The sequence below is a fragment of the Bombina bombina genome, chromosome 3, assembly GCF_027579735.1.
Source record: "Bombina bombina isolate aBomBom1 chromosome 3, aBomBom1.pri, whole genome shotgun sequence".
Taxonomy (NCBI): domain Eukaryota; kingdom Metazoa; phylum Chordata; class Amphibia; order Anura; family Bombinatoridae; genus Bombina; species Bombina bombina.
This window is the reverse complement of record NC_069501.1, coordinates 1,065,173,296-1,065,199,473: the sequence shown is the minus strand read 5'-3', so window position 1 is coordinate 1,065,199,473 and position 26,178 is coordinate 1,065,173,296. Positions and strand designations below refer to the sequence as shown.

Here is a 26,178-nt window from a genome sequence, read left to right as displayed (position 1 = left end):
GGGCTTTGGCTAATCAACCTAGGCCTGGATAAGTCCATAGCGGTAAGATTTAGGATCTCCCATCTCAGACTATTTGGTTCGAGCGGCTTGGTAGAGAATCCTTATCTCAGGTGGAGATCAAATTACACCCTGATGGTGGGAGGTCTCGGCCCTGTTGTGCAGGAAAAGGTTTAATAAAAATTTGACCTGTGACGGTCAAAATTTTACCCACTATGAAGTTGTCTGTCTTTATTTATTATTGCACATGTTTATAATTTATAGTTAAGTAAGTTAAGCGTGTGTTCCCTTCTCTCCTGGAAATGCCCAGATAAGCATTTAATCCCTTAGATAAGATGATGTACAGGAATTCATGAAACGTTATTTAAGTAGCACTTTCATGCTGACTGCACCAGAGAATTGAAGAGGGAGGGAGGTTAGAGTACCAAGCGCCATAATGATTCCAAAAACATTGGATTGCCCCTTATGTTTTGGGTGGCTTGCTGTCTATATAAAATGTTTCTCTACATAATAATTTTCTCTACATAATAATTTCTGTACAAATCTAGAATATACAGGACATGACTCATTAACCTCTTAAAGACATATGACGGAATTTTTCCGTCATAAAACCATTGAGCAAACTGAAAGCTGTGTCCTTAAAGGGTTAAATTAAATTAAATAAAAATTACCTAAGATGCTTTCAAATTAAAGGAACATATTGGGGGTCACAGATCAAACATTTATGCTATGAAACACACAAATAATAATACATATTTTTTAAATGAATAGTGACAGATGGTCAGGTTTAGGCAAACTAACAGGATACACCTCTCCCCTCCATAGGACTCTTTTGAGCTGTGGCCACCTTGCAAACTCAACCACTAGAACATCCCAAAGACCACATTTTTAGTTCTGCTTTTTCCTGGGACCACAAAAACTATGGGATACATTCTTAGTTCTGCTTTTTCCTGTGAGCCACAAAGACTAGGGCAGAGAGCCATATGTGAATGGGTCCTAGGGCTCTATTCCTCACTGGCTGATAGAGAGAATTCCCACCTAAAAAAGCTGGTTCACATCATTTTTTTATGGAAATAAAGAACTACTATACATTTAGAAACGTCTTTTAGATGGGATAGAAAATAATATTGAGTGGCATGTCCCTTTAACAAAACCTTAGTACTTTTCATAGAAATAACATATACCAAATATTAACCCCTAGAAAACAAGAGTCAAATAAGCAAAACAAAGTTAAGAAGGATACGTTTATTATTATTTTTATAGGACTAACAGCAATTGATGACTATGCAAGAGACAAGAATTGTTAAGAAAGATGAAGATTTTCCTCACAAAGCTTAATCATAGCTAAGAAACTCATAATATGACATAAAATCAGCATTAAAACCCATTAATTAGAGATACAGATTACTCTAATCAACCATGGCAGTCATATTGTATTAGCTGTAAATTTACAGAATAACAACTTTTTTATTCACAGTAAGAAAATAATAACTACAACAGAAACAGGCGATTGTTAATGAGACAAAACTGTAGCCCATTTGCAGCACTCTTAGCTCACATACGTCGTTTGCCTTTCAGATGTCTTTGAGATAATTTGCACAGGACCACGTTTTTTCTGTGATGATGAAGTGCTAAAGCTTCCAGAGGAAGAGCTGCCTCCATATCCAAATGATGCTCCAGAGTTGACACCACTGACAACAGCTACAAGTTAAAACACAAAATATATCCATGTTACACTTTTACTCTGGCCTATATTTAAATAATTTACGGATTGGTTAATCTGATAATCAGTCAAGGCAGTACCAGCATTAGGTGGAAGCTCTTAAAATTCTGGTGAGCTGTTTAAGTGTTAAGAAGTCAATTAGGTGTTGGGGTATTGCTTGGGGGGTCATATTGCGGCTTCCTTTCGGTGTTGGAGTATTGTTGTGGGTGTACAATGTATAGAGTTGAAGGAGTATTGCGGTATGTCATATGGGCTTTATGATGCAGATGTTGTGTAGGAGGTAAGGGCAGGTAGGGTTAATTGCAAGGGTTATGGTTATTTTAATAGTGTATGGGGGCCATGTCCAGGGCTGGATTTACAGTCCAGGTGCCTGTAGGCACCAAAAGCTGAAGCACCCCCCCCTCCCTGTGCACCCCATTCACCGATGTGTCGGAGTCCTGCTGTCAGAATAAGCTACCCATCAGAAAAAGCTACCCTAGAACTGCACATGCACTATTTAACATCTTCGCATTGCAAATCTGTATAAAAAATATGCTTGAAATGCTGTGACCTCAGACAGCGCATGAGGAGTTAGAGGGTGGCTTTTTCTGACAGTGGACACAAGTGGGACATTATGCTAAGTAGAGAAAAAATAGATTCAGAATGAAAGAAATAGAGTTTATTATGAGACAATAGAATGTAAAGGCAGAGGTAACATATTAGCACACATACTTTGAAACTTAATTGTCTACAGCACCACACAACATCTGAGTAAGGTAACCTTCAGAAAATGCTACCCTAGCACTGCGTAGATCGGATCTGTGGTTAATTCTCTGAGTGCTAATTGCTACCTCGAGCTCGTGGTAGCTATAACCAGATACTTGTAATGGCTGGTTAATTATTGTGCTCCCGCAAATGGGCAGGAGCGCGATAATTTAGTGCTGCACTTGTAACCTATTACACAATGTTTTAAACAAAGAAAGAAAACAGCGCCTTTTTTTTTTCTTCTGGACTTCATTATCAATTAAATACTCCTATTCTGATTTTTAAATGTTATAGTATAAACACTGATCTATCAAGATATCACAGCAATGTATGAAAAACATATTTAAAAAATGAATGTACTTACAGACATTTACTTCATTGGTGATTAACCCAGATAACCTGCATTGAAATAAAAAAACAAGTCAAATTAAAAAATAATTTAAGAAGTATGGTTCCAAAATAGATCATTGATCTTGTTTATTTTAAAAACTACATTAATTCCATTGGTTGATGGAAAATCGTTAAAAAGATGAAAGTGCCAGTTCTGTAAGATGTTTCAGAACAATAATGCAAAATACAGAGAAATATATATTTTTTAATCCCAGTCAGCAGTCACCATTCAAGAAAAATATATTTATTATGTCTGAATACTTTATTCAAGAATATCTATTTCTAAATGTGTTTGTTGGATGCCTAACAGGTATTTTCTGTCAATTGCTTTAAAAACATTTATAATGTATGCAGTTTTTTAATCTAGTTGCTTATGTTATGTATATAATATGAATATATAAAATTTGACTTTGTTCTTCCTTCAAGAAGGAAATTAGATTACAAAATCCAATTTGCTAATTATTTTATAATACATGTATTAAATATACATATTAGAATAGCACATTACACATTGGGAATGCCAACTCAATAGCAATATTTTTGCTAACAAAATATTGTAGCCTGATGTCTCCACAGCTTTGATATGACTCCAGCAATGTTATATGTGCTGGAATATTGCAGATAATAAAACTACTGGGGGACAAACTCCTGTTAAACATTTGGGAGACAAAAAGTGGTGCAATGAATAATCCTATCCCCAGTTCCTAACCGTAGCCATAACCTCTTAATCCTAGCCATAGCCTCTTAATCCTAACCCTAACCTCTTAACCCTAGCCATAGCCTCTTAATCCTAGCCATAGCCTCTTAATCCTAGCCATAACCTCTTAATCCTAGCAATAACCTCTTAATCCTAGTCATATGACCTCTTAATCCTAGCCATAACCTCTTAACCCTAACCCTAACCTCTTAATCCTAGCCATATCCACTTAATCCTAGCCATAACATTTTAATCCTAGCCATAGCCTCTTAATCCTAGCCATATAACCTCTTAACCCTAGCCATAACCTCTTAATCCTAGCCATAACCTCTTAACCCTAGCCATAACCTCTTAACCCTAACACTAATCTCTTAATCCTAGCCATAGCCTATTAATACTAGCCATAACCACTTAATCCTAGCCATAACCTCTTAACCCTAGCCATAAACTCTTAATCCTAGCCATAACCTCTTAACCCAAGCCTCAACCTCTTAACCCTAGCCATAACCCCAACCTCTTAATCCTAGCCATAGCCTCTTAATCCTAACCATAACCTCTTAATCCTAGCCATAACCTCTTAACCCTAACCTCTTAATCATAGCCATAACCTCTTAATCCTAGCTATAACCTCTTAACCCTAACCTCTTAATCCTAGCCATAACTTCTTAATCCTAGCCATAGCCTCTTAATCCTAGCCATAACCTCTTAATCCTAGCCATAACCTCTTAATCTGGGCCATAACCTCTTAACCCTAACCATAACCTCTTAATCCTAACCATAACATCTTAATCCTAGCCATAGCCTCTTAATCCTAGCCATATAACCTCTTAATCCTAGCCATAACCTCTTAATCCTAGCCATAACCTCTTAATCTGGACCATAACCTTTTAACCCTAACCATAACCTCTTAATCCTAACCCTAACATCTTAATCCTAGCCATAGCCTCTTAATCCTAGTCATAACCTTTTAATCCTAGCCATAACCTCTTAACCCTAGCCATAACCTCTTAACCCTAACCCTAATCTCTTAATCCTAGCCATAGCCTATTAATCCTAGCCATAACCACTTAATCCTAGCCATAACCTCTTAACCCTAGCCATAACCTCTTAATCCTAGCCATAACCTCTTAACCCAAGTCTCAACGTCTTAACCCTAGCCATAACCCCAACCTCTTAATCCTAGCCATAGCCTCTTAATCCTAGCCATAACCTCTTAATCCTAGCCATAACCTATTAACCCTAACCTCTTAATCCTAGCCATAACCTCTTAATCCTAGCCATAACCTCTTAACCCTAACCTCTTAATCCTAGCCATAACCTCTTAATCCTAGCCATAGCCTCTTAATCCTAGCCATAACCTCTTAATCCTAGCCATAACCTCTTAATGGGGCAATAACCTCTTAACCTAACCATAACCTCTTAATCCTAACCCTAACATCTTTATCCTAGCCATAGCCTCTTAATCCTAGCCATAACCGCTTAATCCTATAACCCTAATTTTAGTTAAAGCCCTGAACCCAATCCCTAAACCTAATCTCTAGTTTATGTTAAAGGAAAATGACACTCCAATATTTTCTTTCATGATTCGGATAGAGAATGCAATTTTAAAAAAAAGTTTCCAATTTACTTCTAATCTCAAATTTTCTTTGTTATCATGTTATTCTTTGTTGAAGAGATATCTAGATAGGAAACGTGCACATATCTGGAGCACTACATGACACAAAATAGTACTGCCGTCTAGTACTCTTGCTAATGTATAACATTTAGAGCAAAATTAGGAACATAGGCCTAGATTTAGAGTTGGGCGGTAGCCGTCAAAACCAGCGTTAGAGGCTCCTAACGCTGGTTTTGGGCTACCGCTGGTATTTGGAGCCAGTCATTAAAGGGTCCAACGCTCACTTTCCAGCCGCGACTTTTCCATACCGCAGATCCCCTTACGTCAATTGCGTATCCTATCTTTTCAATGGGATCTTTCTAACGCCGGTATTTAGAGTCGTGGCTGAAGTGAGCGTTAGAAATCTAACGACAAAACTCCAGCCGCAGAAAAAAGTCAGTAGTTAAGAGCTTTCTGGGCTAACGCCGGTTTATAAAGCTCTTAACTACTGTGCTCTAAAGTACACTAACACCCATAAACTACCTATGTACCCCTAAACTGAGGTCCCCCCACATCGCCGCCACTATATTTACATTTTTTAACCCCTAATCTTCCGCTCCGTACACTGCCGCCAAATACGTTATCCCTATGTACCCCTAATCTGCTGCCCCTAACACCGCCGACCCATATATTATATTTATTAACCCCTAATCTGCTGCCCCGCTATCGCTGACCCCTGCATATTATTATTAACCCCTAATCTGCCGCTCCGTACACCACCGCCACCTACATTATAGCTATGTACCCCTAATCTGCTGCCCCTAACACCGCCGACCCCTATATTATATTTATTAACCCCTAATCTGCCCCCCTCAACGTCGCCTCCACCTGCCTACACTTATTAACCCCTAATCTGCCAAGCGGACCGCACCGCTACTATAATAAAGTTATTAACCCCTAATCCGCCTCACTCCTGCCTCAATAACCCTATAATAAATCGTATTAACCCCTAATCTGCCCTCCCTAACATCACTGACACCTAACTTCAATTATTAACCCCTAATCTGCCGACCGAATCTCGCCGCTACTGTAATAAATGGATTAACCCCTAAAGCTAAGTCTAACCCTAACACTAACACCCCCCTAAGTTAAATATAATTTAAATCTAACGAAATAAATTAACTCTTATTAAATAAATTATTCCTATTTAAAGCTAAATACTTACCTGTAAAATAAACCCTAATATAGCTACAATATAAATTATAATTATATTATAGCTATTTTAGGATTTATATTTATTTTACAGGTAACTTTGTATTTATTTTAACCAGGTACAATAGCTATTAAATAGTTAAGAACTATTTAATAGCTAAAATAGTTAAAATAATTACAAAATTACCTGTAAAATAAATCCTAACCTAAGTTACAATTAAACCTAACACTACACTATCAATAAATTAATTAAATAAAATACCTACAATTACCTACAATTAAACCTAACACTACACTATCAATAAATTAATTAAATACAATATCTACAAATAAATACAATGAAATAAACTAACTAAAGTACAAAAAATAAAAAAGAACTAAGTTACAAAAAATAAAAAAATATTTACAAACATCAGAAAAATATTACAACAATTTTAAACTAATTACACCTACTCTAAGCCCCCTAATAAAATAACAAAGCCCCCCAAAATAAAAAAATGCCCTACCCTATTCTAAATTAAAAAAGTTCAAAGCTCTTTTACCTTACCAGCCCTTAAAAGGACCTTTTGTGGGGCATGCCCCAAAGAATTCAGCTCTTTTGCCTGTAAAAAAAAACATACAATACCCCCCCCCAACATTACAACCCACCACCCACATACCCCTAATCTAACCCAAACCCCCCTTAAATAAACCTAACACTAAGCCCCTGAAGATCTTCCTACCTTATCTTCACCTCGCCGGGTATCACCGATCGGTCCTGGCTCCGAAATCTTCATCCAACCCAAGCGGGGGCTGGCGATCCATAATCCTGCGGCTGAAGAGGTCCAGAAGAGGCTCCAAAGTCTTCATCCTATCCGGGAAGAAGAGGCGATCCAGACCGGCAACCATCTTGATCCAAGCGGCATCTTTTATCTTCATCCGATGAGGAACGGCTCCATCGTGAAGACCTCCAGCGTGGATCAATCTTCTTCCTCCGACGTCCAACTGAAGAATGACGGTTCCTTTAAGGGACGTCATCCAAGATGGCGTCCCTCGAATTCCGATTGGCTGATAGGATTCTATCAGCCAATCGGAATTAAGGTAGGATAATTCTGATTGGCTGATGGAATCAGCCAATCAGAATCAAGTTCAATCCGATTGGCTGATCCGATCAGCCAATCAGATTGAGCTTGCATTCTATTGGCTGATCGGAACAGCCAATAGAATGCGAGCTCAATCTGATTGGCTGATCGGATCAGCCAATCGGATTGAACTTGATTCTGATTGGCTGATTCCATCAGCCAATCAGAATTTTCCAACCTTAATTTCGATTGGCTGATAGAATCCTATCAGCCAATCGGAATTCGAGGGACACCATCTTGGATGACGTCCCTTAAAGGAACCGTCATTCTTCAGTTGGACGTCGGAGGAAGAAGATTGATCCGCGCTGGAGGTCTTCACGATGGAGCCGTTCCTCATCAGATGAAGATAGAAGATGCCGCTTGGATCAAGATGGTTGCCGGTCTGGATCGCCTCTTCTTCCCGGATAGGATGAAGACTTTGGAGCCTCTTCTGGACCTCTTCAGCCGCAGGATTATGGATCGCCAGCCCCCGCTTGGGTTGGATGAAGATTTCGGAGCCAGGACCGATCGGTGATACCCGGCGAGGTGAAGATAAGGTAGGAAGATCTTCAGGGGCTTAGTGTTAGGTTTATTTAAGGGGGGTTTCGGTTAGATTAGGGGTATGTGGGTGGTGGGTTGTAATGTTGGGGGGGGTATTGTATGTTTTTTTTTACAGGCAAAAGAGCTGAATTCTTTGGGGCAAGGCCCACAAAAGGTCCTTTTAAGGGCTGGTAAGGTAAAAGAGCTTTGAACTTTTTTAATTTAGAATAGGGTAGGGCATTTTTTTTATTTTGGGGGGCTTTGTTATTTTATTAGGGGGCTTAGAGTAGGTGTAATTAGTTTAAAATTGTTGTAATATTTTTCTGATGTTTGTAAATATTTTTTTATTTTTTGTAACTTAGTTCTTTTTTATTTTTTGTACTTTAGTTAGTTTATTTCATTGTATTTATTTGTAGATATTGTATTTAATTAATTTATTGATAGTGTAGTGTTAGGTTTAATTGTAGGTAATTGGAGGTATTTTATTTAATTAATTTATTGATAGTGTAGTGTTAGGTTTAATTGTAATTTAGGTTAGGATTTATTTTACAGGTAATTTTGTAATTATTTTAACTATTTTAGCTATTAAATAGTTCTTAACTATTTAATAGCTATTGTACCTGGTTAAAATAAATACAAAGTTACCTGTAAAATAAATATAAATCCTAAAATAGCTATAATATAATTATAATTTATATTGTAGCTATATTAGGGTTTATTTTACAGGTAAGTATTTAGCTTTAAATAGGAATAATTTATTTAATAAGAGTTAATTTATTTTGTTAGATTTAAATTATATTTAACTTAGGGGGTGTTAGTGTTAGGGTTAGACTTAGCTTTAGGGGTTAATCCATTTATTACAGTAGCGGCGAGATTCGGTCGGCAGATTAGGGGTTAATAATTGAAGTTAGGTGTCGGTGATGTTAGGGAGGGCAGATTAGGGGTTAATACGATTTATTATAGGGTTATTGAGGCGGGAGTGAGGCGGATTAGGGGTTAATAACTTTATTATAGTAGTGGTGCTGTCCGCTCGGCAGATTAGGGGTTAATAAGTGTAGGCAGGTGGAGGCGACGTTGAGGGGGGCAGATTAGGGGTTAATAAATATAATATAGGGGTCGGCGGTGTTAGGGGCAGCAGATTAGGGGTACATAATAATATGCAGGGGTCAGCGATGGCGGGGGCTGCAGAATAGGGGTTAATAAGTGTAAGGTTAGGGGTGTTTAGACTCGGGGTACATGTTAGGGTGTTAGGTGCAGACGTAGGAAGTGTTTCCCCATAGAAAACAATGGGGCTGCGTTAGGAGCTGAAAGCAGCTTTTTTGCAGGTGTTAGGTTTTTTTTTCAGCTCAAATGGCCCCATTGTTTTCTATGGGGGAATCGTGCACGAGCACGTTTTTGAAGCTGGCCACGTCCGTAAGCACCGCTGGTATCTAAAGTTGCAGTGGCGTTAAATTATGCTCTACGCTCCCTTTTTGGAGCCTAACGCACTGAAAACCCAGCCATTCTGTAAACTCTAAATACCAGCGGTATTTAAAAGGTGCGTGGGAAAAAAAGCACTCGTAGCTAATGCACCCCTTTGGCCGCAGAACTCTAAATCTAGGCGATAGAGAGGCGCCTGTGTGTATCAATAATAAATAGAACCAAATAAAAAAGAAAAGGCCCCTAAGTCAGGGTACTCACATTTCTTAATAGCACTCAGACAGTGCTATTAGGTACAGGCTGGGTATTTGTACAGCAACCCAGCTTACTGTTCTGCCGAATGCAGACACTCAGGGATGCAGCAGCCCAGGATAACAGCAGCCCAGGAATCACAGGAACAGACAATTGCTGACATTCTGACAGCTTAATGCTTCCAATGGAAGTGATTGGTGATAAGCAGGCAGTAGTGGTTCCAAGTTAAAAAGTTCAACAGCCAATTTATTAAAAAGTCATATAAAAGAACAAATTAAACACAGGAACCATATAGGAAGGGTGTAATAACAGACCCCTCTAGTATAATGCTACGCGTTTCTCAGCGCTTCAAACGCTGTTTCATCAGGCATCATGCGCGTAGCATTATACTAGGGGGGTCTGTTAATACACCCTGCCTATATGGTTCCTGTTTTTAATTTGTTCTTTTATATGACTTTTTAATAAATTGGCTGTTGAACTTTTTAACTTGGAACCTCTACTGCCTGCTTATTACCAATCACTTCCATTGGAAGCATTAAGCTGTCAGAATTTCAGCATTTGTTTGTTCCTGTGATTCCTGGGCTGCTGTTAATCTGGGCTCCTGTTATCCTGGGCTGCTGCATCCCTGAGTGTCTGCATTCGGCAGAACAGTAAGCTGGGTTGCTGTACAAATACCAAGCCTGTGCCTAATAGCACTGTCTGAGTGCTATTAAGAAATGTGAGTACCCTGACTTAGGGGCCTTTTCTTTTTTATTTGGTTCTGTTTATTATTGATACACACAGGCGCCTCTCTATGTTACTATTTTTGCTCTAGATCATCTACCATCAAGGTGTGAAAAGAGTGCTGCACCACCGGGAGGGTTTTATTTTGGAGATACATCTTCTTTGGAGAAAAAGACTGAGACAACTACTATATGTTTCATACATCATTTGTGTTGGGACTTTGTTCTCATAGAAATTATTAAGGTTTGCATTTATTGAGTATTATATATCCATTAAGTATATATAGTTATTTTGGGAAAGTCACCCTCATATCTGTGTTTCATTAATATTGTATTATACATATTATCTAATTGTGTGCATTCATATTTATATTTTCATTTTTATGAATGTTTTGTGTATATATATATATATATATATATATATTCTCGATAGCGCCCTCTATTGGAAGTGCCTTATAAGCGTGTCTTTGTAATTTAATGTATAACATTGTTGCATATAGTGCTGGTAACATGTGAACACTCCTGAACTTAGCATACTGCTTTTTAACAAAGGATACCAAGAAAACAAAGAAAATTGACAATAGAAGTGCATTGGTAGGTTTTTAAAATTTGAATGTTCTATCTGAAACATGAAAGAACATTTTAAAATGTTATTTCCCTTTAAGATGTATGGCAAGATTTTCACAGCCATAAAATGATGGTGGATACCAAATGGCACTAACCTGTCTTCCTCTCCCTCCAGCAGTTTCCTGTACGTGGCAATCTCAACATCTAGCGCCAGTTTCACGTTCATCAGCTCTTGATATTCCCGCAGCTGGCGAGCCATGTCCTGCTTGGCTTTCTGCAGAGCAGCCTCCAGTTCAGCAAGTTTTCGTCGGCCATCAGTTAATGCAATTTCTCCTCGTTCTTCAGCCTCTGCTATAGATGCATTGAGAGCAGCAATCTAGAAATAATGCACATTAAATATTAATCACACATTTATATACAGTTTGACATAGTACATGGGTAAATGGCAAAATATACAATAAAATATACCAATTTGTGTTGGGCCATTTATTACTTTAGTACTTTAAGCAATGAAAGCAGTTGAATTTGTCTTTTACCTGTCTCTTCACATTTTCAATTTCAGACTCCAGTTTCCTGATTGCTCTGCTCAGTTCTGCAATCTCATTTCTGGTGCTTTTTAGATTGTCACCTTGTTGACCAGCAACATTTTCCAGCTGCCTGAACTGTTGGTAAAAATTACAATACATTGAATTTAAAATATTTAAAAAGAATCAATCTACTATTATAATATAGTTATTTTACTGATACTAGTAACTGTACTTATATTTAGTTCTTTTCCCGGAGTCTAGCAGTGACACTACAAGAAATATATTTTTACTTCTTCTGATACATAATTTGGTCCCAAAAACAAGTTATTGTGAGAAAAAAAGATGAGGAAAAAACCTGCACTGTGAGTATAGCGATACATAATAGAAGGTATAGCACACCTGCACATCTTTCAACCGAAAACCCTATCAAATAGTGTTTCCATTGAAGCAGGGGGTTCTGGGTATATGCAAATGCCTCACCTTTTTACTTCTAAATATCCAAAATATACCATAAAAAATATGCATGTATTTTTAACATTAGATACTGATATTCCATGCTCTCTCATCATGGAAAAGTATTATATATTTACTCAAATTTGTCCCATTAGCATTTCTATGGGGCTGCACAGTGTGCAAAAGAACCCCTATCCTCTAGTATGCACCCTATTCATTGGGCTGATAGGTAGCAGTAGGGTGAAAATCTCCCTTAGCATCACTGTCCCGTCCATGCCCATGGACTTTCTAGGACACAAGACCCCCACAATCTTTCCCATAGCACACTCAGCCCCACTCATGCAACAATAATGACTCATCTTGGAACATCCACAAGTAAGAGTTTTCATTTATCAAATCATGTCTGATTTGCCATCTTTTTAACACAGAATAGGTTTTTGTATTTGGTTTAAAGTAGACTGATTCCTCCTTACCTTATCTTGGTAGGCAGCTTCTGCCTCAGCTCTGCTCTTGTTTGCGATTTCCTCATATTGAGCTTTAACTTCAGCAATAATGTCATCTAGATTCAATGACCTATTGTTGTCCATTGAGAGGATAACAGAAGTGTCAGTGAGTTGTGATTTAAGCTCTCCAAGTTCCTGGAAATAAATAAAAAAACAGACTTTCTTCAAAATATTACCTTTTAATTTATTTAATTAGACCTAAACCAAGTTCAAATAATCAACTATAACACACATTTACATCCCAACATGTGCTGTGTACAAAACTGATGTGAAAAAATAAGAAAATAATAAATATGAATATATTAAAAAATATACTTGTTTGAAATAAGTACAAAATATTGCAGGTTTTTAAATAGTGTTACACATGTTTGAGATAAACCACTAATAATTAAACACTCATTACTAAATATTAAAAATATTTTTGTATATATTTTGTAATTTATTGTTCCAACACTTCTTGGCTTATAGCTTTTTGTGCTTTGAGGCAGTGTTGGAAGATGCTTGGATGTTGCCAAATAGATCAATGATAAAGGTATGGCCAACTGGCGGTCGGAGGGCTATATTCTACCCCTCTTAACTAGATGTTGTGTTCCCCAGGAAAAAAACGTGAACTAACAATGTGTGCCTAAGTTTTTGTGGCCCCAGGAATTAAAAAAATGTGCTTTTGGGTTACCACAACTAAAAAAAAAAGCCCTCTTGAGGGAAGAACAGCGTATAAAGGGTATCCTGCAACCTGGGTTAAACCTGGCTCTACACCTATGGGATATTTTTTGGAAATATATTATTTGTTTTTTAACTGCTAGTGCCAAATAGAAGTAAGTACTACATCACACGATACTTTTTTGACTTAATACCTATGTCCAACATAGAGGTGCATTCTGCAGTCCCTGCTGTCAGATTTGACAGCCAAGACTTCAGCCAGTAGCAGAAGGCATCTGCCTTCATATGGTAAGGGAGCACGATCTCTACTATATGAAGCAAGATAAACAATACAGACAGTGACACATGCAGAGTTACTGTCTGTATCTGCGGTGGGACTATGGGTGGTGTGGGATGTAAGGAGGGAAGTGGGAGGGCTGCAGAAAAAATAAAATAAATAAAATTAATTAATTATAAAAAAAAAAAGGTCCTAAAACTTCATACTGGTAGACTATCTGCAATTACCTAAGATGGTGGTGAGGAAGGTTGCTTGGGGGATCAGGGAGGTGTCAGGTGAGAGGGTAATACCTACATTAAAATACTATTACCATTACCAGCTAAATAATTAAGCACTTCACTGCTGGTAATTTCAGACGTGTGGTGTGCAGTTGCAATAAGCGGCCTTCTAATTATAAAAAAACAATGGCAAAGCCATGCATGTCTGCTACTTCTGAACAAAGGGGATTCCAGAGAAGCTTTTGCAACCAATTGTGTTATGATTACACAAGCAGTATGTAAATATTTTTAGTGAAAAACCCAAAGTTTGTGAAAAAGTTAAAAACTTTTTTTATTTTATCACATTTAGCAGTGAAACGGTGGCATGAAATATACCAAAATGAACCTAGATCAATATCTTGGGTTGTCTATTAAAATATATATATATATATATATATATATATATATATATAGTTTTAATAGGTAAATCTAAAAAAACAAGGCTGAATTCTGTTTAAATGAAGTGATAGCAAAAATGCTAAAAATTCTCCCTGGTCTACAGTTGAATATAGCACACTTTTCTCAAGACAAATGCCCCCATTTATCAATTGCAGAGTGGACAAGTTTCACTCTCCTGGACCTCGTCCACCCAGCATTGCGGCAAGCAGGCAGCAGCATTTAACATTGCACAAGCAATTACTTGTGCAGCAACTCCCCCTGCTCTAGCCCAACCACTTGTGCTAGAGAAGGGCTTGTCAATCATTCAATCTGAATGATTTAAAGGGACAGTATACTATAAAATTGTTTTTCCCTTAAAGGGACACTGAACCCAACATTTTTCTTTTGTGATTCAGATAGAGCATGTCATTTTAAGCAACTTTATAATTTACTCCTATTATAAATTATTCTTCATTCTCTTGCTATCTTTATTTGAAAAATAAGTCATCTAAGCTTTTTTTGGGTTCAGACTCTGGATAGCACTTTTTTATTTGTGGATGAATTTATTCACCAATCAGCAAGGATAACCCAGGTTGTTCACCAAAACTGGGCTGGCATCTAAACTTACATTCTTGCATTTCAAATAAACATACCAAGAGAATGAAGAAAATTTGATAATAGGAGTAAATTAGAAAGTTGCTTAAAATGTCATGCTCTATCTGAATCACCAAAGAAAATAATTGGGTTCAGTGTCCCTTTAATGTGTTTCCAATAACTTATTTTACCAGCTGCAGAGTATAAAATGTAGGAGATTTGCTTTTTTAAGGCTTATTTGTGTATATGAATTAGCTGATTTTGTGTTTTGAAACCACAACCTAATAAAATGGTTTGAGCTTGTAGGAATAATCAGATCTCATTACTTTATCACATTGTGTACATATACATGCTTCTTTATCTTATATCTGTCCATAAACCAATCACCAATACTTGGAGAGAACAATGGAAAATTAACATTTTATTACCTTATCTCTTCTATAACCCATGGGGAGTGTAATTTCTTCAGCTGACTGTGTTAACACAGCTTGGCCTTGAGGCCAAAAACTTTCAGGATGGGTGGGGATACCACAGGCTAAATAAACTATTTTAAATCCCAATATAAAGGCAATGTAAATACTTGTAAACAATTTAATACACTCCAGCAGGTAAAGTGGATCATTGGGAACAAATTAAAGTGGATACATTTTTTGAGAAAACTGTCCCTTTAATGTCACAAGCCTTGAGGTGGCAGAGAGGCTAAGTAGCTGTGGTCTTAACTAGCGTTTCAAACCTGAAGACTCTGTTGAAAGCCCAGTGACAGTGCTAAGAAAGTTTTTAGAGTTTTGATCAATTTCTATTTAAACATCAGTTTCAATGCTTTTAATATGTTATCTATGTAAAGTATACATACTGTGGCCTCTATTTAACAAGGTCTGGCGGACCTGATCTGACAGTGCGGATCAGGTCCGACAGACCTCGCTGAATACGCCGCCCCCTGCAGACTCGCGGCCAATGGGCCTCCAGCAAGGGGGTGTCAATCAACCCGATCGTACTCGATCGGGTTGATTTCTGGCAATGTCTGTCCGCCTGCTCATAGCAGGCGGACAGGTTATGGAGCAGCGGTCTTTGTGACCGCTGCTTCATAACTGCTGTTTCTGGCGAGCCTGAAAACTCGCCAGAAACACGGAGCATCAAGCTCCTTTCAGAGCTTGATAGATAGGCCCCTTGTATCTTTACTCAGATAATCAAAAATGCTAAAAAAAAAAAAAAGTGTTTTTTTTCTGCATTTTTATACAACATGAAAAAAAAGTGTGCAAATTACTCTTTTGAATATTCTGCAATTAAATACATTATGGTCCCACATTTAACATCCATTCACTTCCCCAAACCCTTGAATATAGCAATTTATATCTTTGTTTTTAATGAAAAAAATATAGAACTGCAATTTAAAAGATTCAGTTGTATTCTATTAGTAATTTTATGCCAGCATGCACTTTAATGTTATATGACTATATATTTATGTGTTTAAATAGATATATTAGAAAACTATTTGAAAAATTATGGTTTTATTCCTTTTGATAGCAACCAGAATCTATAAATCCTAAAATATACAAGGCTAGTGGCTGATGTCTGCTGGTTATTATTGCTATAATACTCACGAGAGCCATAGGGGAATAAAGCTGTCTTTGGTTATGGGGGGGACAGTGCTTTTAAAGTTGCAAGACATTTATTTCATCATATGTATGTCCATCATAGGGAACAGTTTTGTATTACAACACTTAATAAACCTGATAATTACCTGTTCATAAAGAGCTCTCAAGAAGTTTATCTCATCATTCAGTCCATTAAGTTTGGCTTCCAGTTGAACCTTGACCAAGTAAGCATCATCCACATCCTAAATGTATTTATTTATGAGATAAAATACAAATTAATATATCATTTCTTTTTATTATTATATAGCAAGTGTACATAGCATTTGCTTTCTATAGTATTTTTTATTTTAACATTTTAATGTAAAGTATGTTTTCGCTACATTGACAAGTCTATATTCAGTGTTTGTCATTAATACTTTTCATACAGTTTAAGCAATACCTTTTTTATTTTAACAAATTCATGTTCCGCTGCTGCACGATTGTTGATTTCATTTTCATACCTTTTTAAACATAAATCAAGTAAAAAAAAAATATATTAAACACTTACAATTTCAAGTATACAAACCATTGATGAACTTGGATGAACTCTTATATCTACTCACTCCTCAAACCCTAAACATCTCTTCTCCATTTTCAAATCTCTCCTTTATCCACCTGCACCACCCCCTTCATCTGCCTTTAATGCTCAAGACCTGGCAGACTACTTTTTCAACAAAACAATTGCTATCCAAAGTAATATCCCAACACAAGACTGCAACCTTCCATCTTTGCCCCCGGCAACCCCCTCCACCACCCTCAGTCCCTTCACCCCTACCACTGAGAATGAAGTGAGTTCCCTATTGTCCTCCTCACACCTCACTTCCTGCCCACTTGACCCTGTCCCTTCAAATCTAATACCTCTGTCTTCTACCCTCACTCCAGCTCTTACTCACATATTCAACCTATCCCTTACTACCGGTTCATTCCCATCTTCCTTCAAACATGCAAAGGTCACCCTCATCCTCAAAAAACCCTCCCTCAACCCCAATTCTCCTGCAAACTACCGCCCCATATCACTGCTTCCGCTAGCTTCAAAAGTCCTGGAAAAACTAGTCTTCGATCGCTTAACCCACTTCTTGTCCTCCAACTCACTGCTTAACCCCTTGCAATCTGGCTTCCGTTCCCAACACTCAACTGAGACTGCCCTCACCACGGTTACTAATGATCTTCTTTCTGCTAAAAAACATGGCCACTACTCAATACTTATCTTACTTGATCTGTCTGCTGCCTTTGACACTGTTGACCATCCCCTTCTCCTACAGACTCTCAGCTCCCTTGGACTCTCTGACACGGCCCTTTCCTGTATCCACTCTTATCTCTCTAATAGGTCTTTTCTGTCTCCTTTGCTGGTGACTCCTCCTCTCCATTGCCTCTGTCTGTTGGAGTACCTCAAGGCTCTGTTCTGGGTCCTCTACTCTTCTCTATTTATACATCCTCACTGGGTAAACTTATCAGTAGCTATGGCTTCAACTACCACCTCTATGCTGATGATACCCAGATCTATCTATCCACCCCTTCACTCTCTCCTTCTGTCCTTTCTCACATCAGTGTCTGCTTATCTGGCATTTCTTCTTGGATGGCCTCTCACCACCTAAAAATCAATAAGTCCAAGACTGAGCGCCTTCTAATTCCCCCCTCTAATTCTACCCCGGTTCCTAACTTTTCAATCACTGTTGGTGACACCACTATCTCCCCATCACCCCAAGTCCGCTGCCTTGGAGTTACACTTGACTCCAATCTGTCCTTCATACCCCACATCCAATTGCTTTCTTCCTCCTGTCACAACCACCTATGAAATATCTCCAAAATTCGTCCGTTTCTGAGTGCTGAAACTACTAAACAGCTAATCCACTCCCTGGTAATCTCCCAACTTGACTACTGTAATAACCTACTAACTGGCCTCCCTCTCTCCCGCCTCTCCCCTCTTCAATCCATCCTAAATGCCTCTGCTATGCTAATCCACCTCTCCCGACGCTCTGTATCTGCTGCACCTCTCTGCAAGTCCCTTCACTGGCTACCCATCCACAGCAGAATTAAATTCAAAATTCTTATCCTGACCTACAAAACCCTTACCAACGCAGTCCCCCCCCACACACGTCCTCACTCATTAACAAATATACTCCAGCCCGCCCCCTAAGATCCAACAATGACCTGCTCCTTGCATCTTCTACCATCACCTCCTCCCATGCTAGGCTACAGGACTTCTCTCGTGCGGCACCAACCATCTGGAATGCACTTCCTAGAGCTGTCAGACTCTCCCCTTACCTTTCCTCCTTTAAACGCTCCCTAAAGATTTTTCTGTTCAGGGAAACCTATCTCCAAATCAGTAACAAATTAATTCCACTTGCCTAATTGCTGCCGCCATCTAACTCCACACTAACATTATTCTCATCTTTGCAGTCCCCACCTCCTGTTTCCCACCCTCCTACCCACGGGAACAGGACCCTCAATTCCCCCTGTATTTGTTTGTTAAACTTTGTCTGTTGTCTTTTTATTGTATTGTACTGTACTTTTATCTTTGTACCCATGGACAGCGCTGCGGAATCTGTTGGCGCATTATAAATAAAGAATAATAATAATAATAATAATTAGAGAATATGGCTGGCAGAGTCTGCAGCATCATGGATCTGATCTGAGGTCTGAAAATGTTGCTGAAAGAGGGGCTGCAAGGCAATTTGGGTTTGATCTAATGTCTGATGTCAGCAGGGGTAGTCTAGACAAAAACATGACAGTTTAGGTAAGATCTGATGTAAATATGTGGTTGACATAGGGTCAGCAGGGCTATTTGGGTCTTATCTGAATTTGTATGCAGGTATTGGGCTGATAGAGGGGATGTAGGGCATGAGGGTCTCATTTAAGATCTTATAGCAATGTAAGGATTGACAAGGCCAGGGATCAAAGCTGATGTTGTATGTTAGAATGTCATTTTCAGGTACTGCAGAGCCACTGGTCTGATCTGATTAGTATATTGCTTCTTTAAAATATTTACTTTCACCTTTATAATAAGGTTATTGTGTAAAATGCTCTGTATTGCATATCACAAATGATTTATAGGCATAAATAGTCCCCTTTCTGAAACTATATAAACTAACAATCAGAAGATATCTTGTTTAAAGCTGAAAGAATCATGTTTTCTAAAATTATTTAGCTTTCCATATATACAGCAAGTTTATTTAAAATGTGTCACATTGTTTAGTCTTGTTACAATTACCAAGTTTTAAAGACACAATGAACATTTTAGCAAGTTTTTTCTGTATGCCAAAATGTTCGCTCTAGACTCCATATATACAAAAACTAAAACTAAAAAATTCTGCTATTCTCACCCATTTATTATATCTAGAATTTGGCACTTACCCAAAATGCCACCAAAATGTTGTCTTGTATTAACTAATGAAACCTACCCCTAACTGGCTATACTAAACCCTGCCTCTTCATCTTCTGGTCCCTCATTAAAGGGGCAGTAAAGTCATAATTAGACATTCATGATTCAGACATAGGGGCATATTTATCAAGCTCCTAATGGAGCTTGATGCCCCGTGTTTCTGGCGAGTACGATCGGGTTGATTGACACCCCCTGCTGGCGGCCCATTGGCCGCGAGTCTGCAGGGGGCGGCGTTGCACCAGCAGCTCTTGTGAGCTGCTGGTGCAATGCTGAATACAGCAAGCATATTGCTCGCCGTATTCAGCAAGGTCTGGCTGACCTGATCCGCACTGTCAGATCAGGTCCGCCAGACTTTGATAAATTGGGGCCATAGAGGCCAATTTATTAAGCCCCATATGGTGTCGTATTCACCTATTTCAGGCTCGCCGGAAACAGGAGTTAAAAAGCAGCGGTCATCCCCTGGTAGCGGCTGATTGGCCGTGAATCTGCAGGGGGCGGCATTGCACAAGCATTTCACTAGAAAAGCTTGAGCAATGTTAAAGGCCGATAGCGTTTGCTGTTGGCATTTATCAATGTGAGTCGGATATAATCCGCTACAGTAGATCATGTCTGCTCGCACATTGATAATTCGGCCTCAGAGTATACAATTGTATACAACTTTCCAATGTACTTATATTATTTAATTTGCTTCCTTCTCTTTTTATATTTTGTTGAAGAGTTTCATTTGGTAAGGAGCAGCAAAGCACATGGGTACTATTTGCTGATTGGTGGCTGCATATATATGCCTATTGTTATTGTCTCACCACAAGTGTTCAGTTAGCAACCAGTAGTGCATTGCTGCACATTCAACAAATGATACCAAGAGAAGAAAGCAAATTTGATAATAGAAGTAAATTGGAAAGTTGTTTAAAATGGTATTCTCTATCTGAATCATGAAATCTATCTTTTTTTTGTTTCATGTGCCTTTAAGTCACTAATTTGCATCAGCTTCAATGCTCCTGTCTATACACTGCGCCCAAACATACTTTAAAATCAATTTCCATATATTGGCCCTAACCTATAAGTATATAAATCTTTCAGCTACTTAACATCCAACTATATTTCTTCACTTAATTTCAAATACTCCCCACAACTCCCCCTTCCTCTCTATTACTACTTCCCTCTCACACCACCAAGTTTTCTCAATTGCTGTTCCTACTCTCTAGAAAACTCTATCCTAATATGGGCTCTTTTATATTGAGCTGTAAAAAATGGAGCCGTAAGCTACCAAAGTTGCCGACAGCTAAAAGTAGTTGCTGCTCCAGTATCCATTTAAATATTATTTGCGCATTGTGTGCAGTCACTCTTTTCGTGTAATTTAACGTTGTGTTAACGCTTCCATCAGATGTATAATTTTTAAAAAATAGTGCCATAATAAGTTAATTGCTATGGAACGCGACCTCACACTATTAAATATACGTTAAACATCTGCACACCTTTTTTTAAAAAAACTATATCAAATACTATTTTTTATTATAATTACATTATCTACTTTAATAATATATGTAATATGTGTTGCTGCCCTAGGCATAGGTCTAGTTTGAGGTTTGTAGATAAAGTATGTGCTTGCATATATTTTTATATATTGATATTTCCATAAGAACATAAGTGCAACTATTCCTGTACATGGGACAAGAATAAATATTACATATTACAATTTTTTTCTACATTGAAACACTTGCATTATTTACAGGTTTTCAAATTTCTATGGGAACTAGGCCTCAAAAAGCACCTCTTTCCTCTTTTACACCTAGTTGAGCTGAGTGCAATTTTTGTTCAATGTGTTGACAGCCTCCCAAAGTGAAACCTGGTGTAAATTAGCGCTTAACAGCTTCTAATCATTTCTATCGTCAGCAGCTGGACCCCCGGGCGATACACGAAATTGCTTCTGACAGCATATTTACTGATTTGCAACCTCACGGAAACCTAATTATGGCTCAGTGGAAACGAGCCCAATGTCAGGCTGTCCACCACCTTGTATAACTTCAAGTACTTTTTGAAAACCCACATACTTAGAGAGACTTGTCACCTCTGCTCTAAAGGTTCCTCTTCATCCTATCCAACAAACTAAATATCGAACTCCCTTATTGGATTGCTGCAGCTACAATCAACATGACAAACTACCCCACACCTTCTGTCTCCTGACCCCTCTACTGTTAGATTGCCTGCACTTAAGAGTAGAACCCTCCACCTCCTGACTTCATTTGTTTGATCTCATTACCGTATCTGCATTTGCTATTTTATACTATCAATAAGAGCCAATGTGTACCTACTCAAGTATCCAGGGCATTTTACAACACATTACAAATAAATATGAAGAAGAAGGAGAATAACAATAATACTTGCATTTAATTGTTGTTTCTTTCCTCAAACCAATGCTTTTACTGACATACAATGTACAATTGCGTGGATGCATATACAAAAGTATTATGGTATCTTAGGCAGTATGTGGCCAGAAAAGGTTAGGTCTTACATGTAATTGTGCTATTCAATAATATTGATTATAACTTTATTACATCTACAAAAACATTTTTCAAACTCATATGGAATGTAAGAAGTATAGAGCTCTAATAAATAAATAAAACGCTGCTGCTGAAAATAGTATGTAAGGAATATTATAAAGGTAATTACTATAATTCTTATATTTATTTTGCACTTACTTGGTTTTATATTCCTCAACAAGATTCTTTGTATTCTGAAATTCTCCCTCAACACGGCCCTTGCCACTTACTATACCGTCCAGTTGATTCTTGAGGTTGCTCACATAAGCTTTGAAAATCCCTTCAATGTCACTGTTCTGTGTTGATGATTGACCTCCTTGCTGCTGTAAGAGTTTCCACTTTGTCTCAAGAACTTTATTTTGCTGTTCAAGGAATCGAACCTGCAAACAAAGTAATATACAGTATATATATATATATATATATATATATATATATATATATATATATATATATATATATAATTATTATTTTTCATTATTTATTTATATTCACAAATTAAAATTTATAGACAGACAGAAAATAGATAAACAAATGGTTGGACAGATGGATGGGCAGATATAGATAGATAGATAGATAGATAGATAGATAGATAGATCAGAGATAGGTTTATTGATGATAAAGGTGCTTAGAATATGCAATCACCGATTTTAATTTGCTGTCTCCTCATCAACATTGAAAGCATAAACAAAGTGTTAATAGTACCTTATCAATAAATGATGCAAATTTGTTGTTCAGGGTCTTGATCTGTTCCCTTTCTTCCTTCCTTATTACTGAAATGCTGGGGTCAAAGTCCAGGTTAAGTGGTGCGAGCAGATTTGAATTAATGCTGACATTTTGGATACCCCCTGCAGGAAACCCAGAACCACCAAACCCTCCTGCACCAGATAGTGCACCTGCTCCTCCAAATCCACCCCCAAATCCCAGCCCTGCACCTTGTCTGACACTGCTTACACTAGAGGAAATCTTTCTATTGCCCCCAGAGCTCAATAGGCTTCTGCTGCCAAAGTTGGTGCTGCGAATGCCCCCACCACCAAATTGCCCTTGAGATACAGAGGCTGAGCTGAAGTTGATTCTTTTGCTACCTCCTAAAGAGGATGAGCTAAATCCCCCACTAGAAACTCCAGAAGAGACCCCACGCAGTTGTTGATTACGACTCATTATGGAAACGTCAAAGGAAAGTTCAATAGGTGAAACACTGTACATCGACTTCTATGCTTTTATCTACTCTCAGCACTGGGCTTGGCCACTTGTAAAAGTGTGTATCAATTTACATCCATGCCTCTGCCATACCTTGAAGCTATTTGTTATGTCCAACCTGCTATACCTACTTTTAAGAAAACATGCAGTTTGCTTGCAGGCTTTTACTTTTGTGTTGTAAAAATATCTTAAACAATTCCCTTCTTCTTTCAGCAAATATTATACTTCTACAACCAAGAATGTCAATGAACTAAGCTCAGTGATTTTTTTTTCTTAAGTCAACTGTTAAAGTTACATTCCCTGTATTTATTGCAAGGCCCATTGCTAAATTCATAAAAGGTATTTTTTTATTAAAGGACTGGTAAATACCGTTGATTTGCATAATCAACAAATGCATGATAAAAAGACAATGCAATAGCACTTTGGGGCTGATTTATCAATGTCTGGCGGACTTGATCCGCTGTAGCGAATTATATCCTCCAAAAATCGATAAATGCAGACAGCATACGCTGTCTGCATTTATCATTGCACAAGCAGTTCTGGTGAACTGCTAGTGCAATGCCGCCTCCTGCAGATTTGCAGGCAATCAGCCCGCTAGCAGGGGGTGTCAATCAATCCGATCGTATGAGATCGGGCGGATTAATGACCTCCACCTCAGAGGAGGCGTACGAGTTAAGGAGCGGCGGTCTTAAGACAGCTGTGTCATAACTCCTGATTCCAGCGAGCCTGAAGGCTCGCGCGGAAACAGTTACATTAGGGGCAATACAGGCCTTAATAAATCGGCCCCATGGTCTGAACTTCAAATGAGTAGTAGATTTTATTCTGACAAATTTTAAAGTTATGTCTATTCCACTTCTCCAGTATCATGGGACAGCCATAACCCAATCAGAAATGCATATACGTATATTCTGTGAATTCTTGCACATGCTCAGTAGGAACCGGTGACTCAAAAAGTGTAAATATAAAAAGACTGTGCACATTTTTGATAATGGAAGTAAATTGGAAAGTTGTTAAAAATTGCATGCTCTATCTGAATAATGAAAGATTAATTATGACTTAAGTGTTCCTTAAATAAGGTGAGACAAATGAAAGTACAAATGTTATTTAGTTTCCGATTATAATATTATGTTTACTATAGTATAGAATGATTTAAAAAAATAAGCAAGCTTTAATCATCATTATCTGGTACTGCAAGGTTGCTTGCTCATTTTTTAAAAGGTTAAATTCCTTGGCAACCTTACGCCTAGATTTAGAGTTCTGCGTTAGCCGTCCAAACCAGCGTTAGGGGGTCCTAACGCTGGTTTTGGCTGCCCGCTGGTATTTAGAGTCTTGTAGGTAAGGGTATAACGCTCACTTTCCAGCCGTGACTTTTCTATACCGCAGATCCCCTTACGTCAATTGCGTATCCTATCTTTTCAATGGGATCTTTCTAATGCTGGTATTTAGAGGCTTTGCTGAAGTGAGCGTTAGAACTCTAACGACAAGACTCCAGCCGCAGAAAAAAGTCAGGAGTTAAGAGCTTTATGGGCTAACGCCGGTTCATAAAGCTCCTAACTACTGTGCACTAAAGTACACTAACACCCATAAACTACCTATGTACCCCTAAACCGAGCCCCCCCCCCACATCGCCGCCACTCTATTAAAAAATTTTAACCCCTAATCTGCCGACCGCACACCGCCGCAACCTACATTATCCCTATGTACCCCTAATCTGCTGCCCCTAACACCGCCGACCCCTATATTATATTTATTACCCCCTAATCTGCCCCCTCCCAACGTCGCCGCTATCTACCTACACTTATTAACCCCTAATCTGCCGACCGGACCTCGCTGCCACTATAATAAATGTATTAACCCCTAAACCGCCTCACTCCCGCCTCAAAAACCCTATAATAAATAGTATTAACTCCTAATCTGCCCTCCCTAACATCGCAGACACCTAACTTCAAGTATTAACCCCTAATCTGCCGACCGGACCTCGCCGCTACTCTAATAAATGTATTAACCCCTAAAGCTAAGTCTAAACCTAACTAACACCCCCCTAAGTTAAACATAATTTTTATCCAACGAAATAAAATAAATCTTATTAAATAAATTAATCCTATTTAAAGCTAAATACTTGTATACTTGCCTGTAAAATAAACCCTAATATAGCTACAATATAAATAATAATTATATTGTAGCTATTTTAGGATTTATATTTATTTTACAGGCAACTTTGTATTTATTTTAAATAGGTACAATAGCTATTAAATAGTTAATAACTATTTAATAGCTACCTAGTTAAAATAATTACAAAATTACCTGTAAAATAAATCCTAACCTAAGTTACAATTAAACCTAACACTACACTATCAATAAATTAATTAACTAAACTATCTACAATTATCTACAATTAAATCAACTAAACTAAATTACAAAAAACAAACAAACACTAAATTACAAAAAATAAAAAAAGATTACAAGAATTTTAAACTAATTACACCTACTCTAAGCCCTCTAAAAAAATAACAAAGCCCCCAAAATAAAAAAATGCCCTACCCTATTCTAAAATAAAAATTAAATAGCTCTTTTACTTTACCAGCCCTTAAAAGGGCCTTTTGTGGGGCATGCCCCAAAGAATTCAACTCTTTTGCCTGTAAAGAAACATACAATACCCCCCCAACATTACAACCCACCACCCACATACCCCTAATCAAACCCACCCGAACCCCCCTTAACAAAACCTAACACTAAGCCCCTGAAGATCTTCCTACCTTATCTTCACCATGCTGGGTATCACCGATCCGTCCAGAAGAGGGTCCGAAGTCTTCATCCTA

General features: G+C 38.0%; 1 protein-coding gene across 1 annotated transcript; it reads right to left on the bottom strand.

The window, feature by feature from the left end:
- Positions 1-1,222: 1,222 nt before the first annotated feature.
- LOC128654428 (keratin, type II cytoskeletal cochleal-like) lies at positions 1,223-23,380 on the bottom strand. Its single transcript, XM_053708334.1, has 9 exons — positions 22,865-23,380; positions 22,322-22,542; positions 16,641-16,701; positions 16,348-16,443; positions 12,411-12,575; positions 11,494-11,619; positions 11,113-11,333; positions 2,829-2,863; positions 1,223-1,698 (listed from the first exon to the last, which is right to left on the bottom strand). The coding sequence occupies exons 1-9, from the start codon at positions 23,363-23,365 to the stop codon at positions 1,547-1,549; spliced, it is 1,578 nt and encodes a 525-aa protein (XP_053564309.1). The 5' UTR covers positions 23,366-23,380; the 3' UTR covers positions 1,223-1,546.
- Between the last annotated feature and the right edge of the window lie 2,798 nt (positions 23,381-26,178).